The following is a 2,504-nucleotide window of genomic DNA, read 5'->3' on the forward strand; positions in this document are numbered from 1 at the left end:
AGAAATGCTCATATGGGTGGGGTGATGCACTGACAAACAAGCCTTTAAGAAGCACAACAATGTATTTATGTTGCTCTCATCACTGGTATATTATACTACACACACTTGGGGGAAATCCTTTATTTTATTAATCTTGTCTTTCAGTTTCTTCTCAGATTTAAAAGTCATGTGAAAACATCAAGAGATAATTCTGCTTTCATTAATATTTGCAGATTACCTACTGTATTGCACATTGTAAGAATAAATAGGTAAAGAAAAAATAAAATAGACATTCAACCACATATATTATTGTCTAGCTAGCCACCAATAGTGCAAATGGTACCTTCAAAACCTCTAAAAGCTCCTTTATTTTATCTCCGTGTGAAATCGTTAGGCCGGTTGAATCTGTGCGTGTCTTTTTGAACCCTTTTACACTAATTTGAAAAAGAAATTCTTCATTAAGGTTTCAAGAAGTTCTTGATTCTTGCAAGTGACTTTGTTTCCTTTCCCGGGTCGTCCACCTCATCCTCTTCGCGCTGCACCCTTCTGGGATGCAGTTGGACGTAGTACAAAATGAGGCACACCAGTCCCAGCACTGAGCATCCACAGATTAAACCGCTGATTGTCAGCAGCAAAGTGCTTGTTTGCAGCTCCGGCTTCAACAAAGCCATCAACGACGGCGACATAATGTTAATAACGGTGCAGAAAATGTAGTAGGTGGTCATGGCTACTTTTGTGTCTTGTCCTTTCACATTAAAAAATGTGAATGTCAGGATGACTCCTGCAACTGCCCTGTAGAGAAACTCCAGGCTTCTGCTTGAGCAGAATTTGGTTTCAAGCAAGTGTGTCCATATTGTTGCCAGCAGCCAGAGGACAGTGAGCGCTACTGTGGTGTAGATACTCAGTATGAGAAGGAGGCTGTAGCTGAGAATGAGGCTGGTGATGGTACAAATTTTGTAGAGGAGGTAGATTGCTGTGGGGAGGCCAGAAGGCATTTCTCTGATATAGGGGAGAGATCTCCGCAGGCAGCGGCGATAGTCCACCAGTGACCATGCAATGTTACAGAAGGAGAAGGCCACAGATAGACCTGAAAGACAAGAACAGGCAGTGTAAGTAGTGATTCTTCAAGTTCGCACACATGTGTAGAGTATCTTTTGTCTCTACTTACACTGCATGACTGAGACCTCGTTGTGGCCCAGTAATATGTAAAGCTGTAAAAGGAGCTGGGGGGCACTCTCCAGGAAAGTCTCAAAGAGCTTGAGCATGCTCAGATCGGTGGCCACGCAAAACAGCTTCTTGTGAACTTCCCTCAGCTTATCCACCCCATCGCCATTTGATTTCGTCCAAACCACTTGGAAACCCTCTTTCAGCAGGTGGTAATACCTAGAGACAAGGCAAACACAATGAAAACAAACAAGCTGCCACCCTGCAGTGCACGTGTTATTGCATAGCGTGCTATTGCTGCATAGACGGTGATTCATTTGTAAGGCTTTTATCTTAATGCCATACAACAAGTTGAACACAGCTTGAATGTGGGCATTCCAGTTTATTAAATACCACTTTGTCAATGTGCGTGATTATCATAAAGCACGTTTTGACTCACAACATGCAGGCACTCCTTTTTGTAGGTACAGCAAGCAACCTCAAGTTAATTTGCAGGTGTTAAACTCAAAGGTCATATCCTACTTCGGCTACTGTGGTCTCATGAAAGCTGTAATTTTAATGGCATACCTGGTAAAGATGCCAAATCCAAATGCATGCAGGACAACAAGCCCAGGTTTTGACATGTCTGATATTTCTTTTTTTCCTTCAGGGTTTAAGAGAGGGTCATTCAAGTCATCCCAGTACCAGGCATAGCTGAAGATCTGAGTAACCAGTAGCCCGATCAGAATAAACATCACGGTGAACCCAGTCCAGACGTATTGTTCCTCTTGAAAATATTTCACAGCCAGTACAATGTCTGTCCAAATGTCCCCGACATACAGGAAGACTCCAGCGATGGTTAATAGCCATCGCACTTTGGTGTACCGAATGTCTGGCTGAAGCATCGTGTTGTCACTTGAAACTTGAAGTATCCGTCTGTGTTGCAGACAGATGTGCTTTTGCCTGAAGTTCAGTTTTGCTTTGAAGGGTCTGGAGAAATGCTGCTGTGGACCCTTTCCAGTGTTTCAGGGGCCATTCTGGTCAATCTGCAAAGAAGGCACACAAAGAAAGACATATATATAATATACGTGTGTGTGTGTAACATTTTGTCTTGTACAAACTGCTGCTTGTTTTTGTCATTGATATGAAATGCAGCGTGACTTTAGTCAGGTGCTGCGTGATACTGACCTTTGATCCATGTCATGAACACATAAAAAAGTCCTGATAAGCACTTAATTTATGTAATAGAACAATTATTGATTATTTCTATCAGGGCAAATCAGAGCATTAGAACTCTTACATAAGAGACTGGATTGTTCTTACATTTCACACAACAAATAAGCCAAATCTATGTTGTTCAATTAGGAATTTTCAAAAGCTGG

The 2,504-nt window shown here is 42.0% G+C and overlaps 1 protein-coding gene across 1 annotated transcript; it reads right to left on the bottom strand.

Annotated features, from left to right (window-relative positions):
- Positions 1-435: 435 nt before the first annotated feature.
- xkr9 (XK, Kell blood group complex subunit-related family, member 9) lies at positions 436-2,042 on the bottom strand. The gene is made up of 3 exons (XM_085417781.1): positions 1,711-2,042; positions 1,148-1,362; positions 436-1,066 (listed from the first exon to the last, which is right to left on the bottom strand). Exons 1-3 carry the CDS (start codon positions 2,025-2,027, stop codon positions 438-440), a joined length of 1,161 nt encoding a protein of 386 aa, XP_085273907.1. The 5' UTR covers positions 2,028-2,042; the 3' UTR covers positions 436-437.
- Between the last annotated feature and the right edge of the window lie 462 nt (positions 2,043-2,504).

This window comes from Rhamphochromis longiceps, linkage group LG9, assembly GCF_057381845.1.
Source record: "Rhamphochromis longiceps isolate RC_006_pf linkage group LG9, R_longiceps_female_GT1.1, whole genome shotgun sequence".
Classification (NCBI taxonomy): Eukaryota; Metazoa; Chordata; class Actinopteri; order Cichliformes; family Cichlidae; genus Rhamphochromis; species Rhamphochromis longiceps.

Coding starts and splice junctions, on each gene's coding strand:
- xkr9 (XM_085417781.1), bottom strand. CDS start 2,027: ATGCTTCAGCCAGACATTCGGTACACCAAAGTGCGATGGCTATTAACC. Junction 1,363..1,710: donor GGATTTGGCATCTTTACCAG/GTATGCCATTAA, acceptor CCTTGTCTCTAG/GTATTACCACCTGCTGAAAG. Junction 1,067..1,147: donor CGAGGTCTCAGTCATGCAGT/GTAAGTAGAGAC, acceptor CTTGTCTTTCAG/GTCTATCTGTGGCCTTCTCC.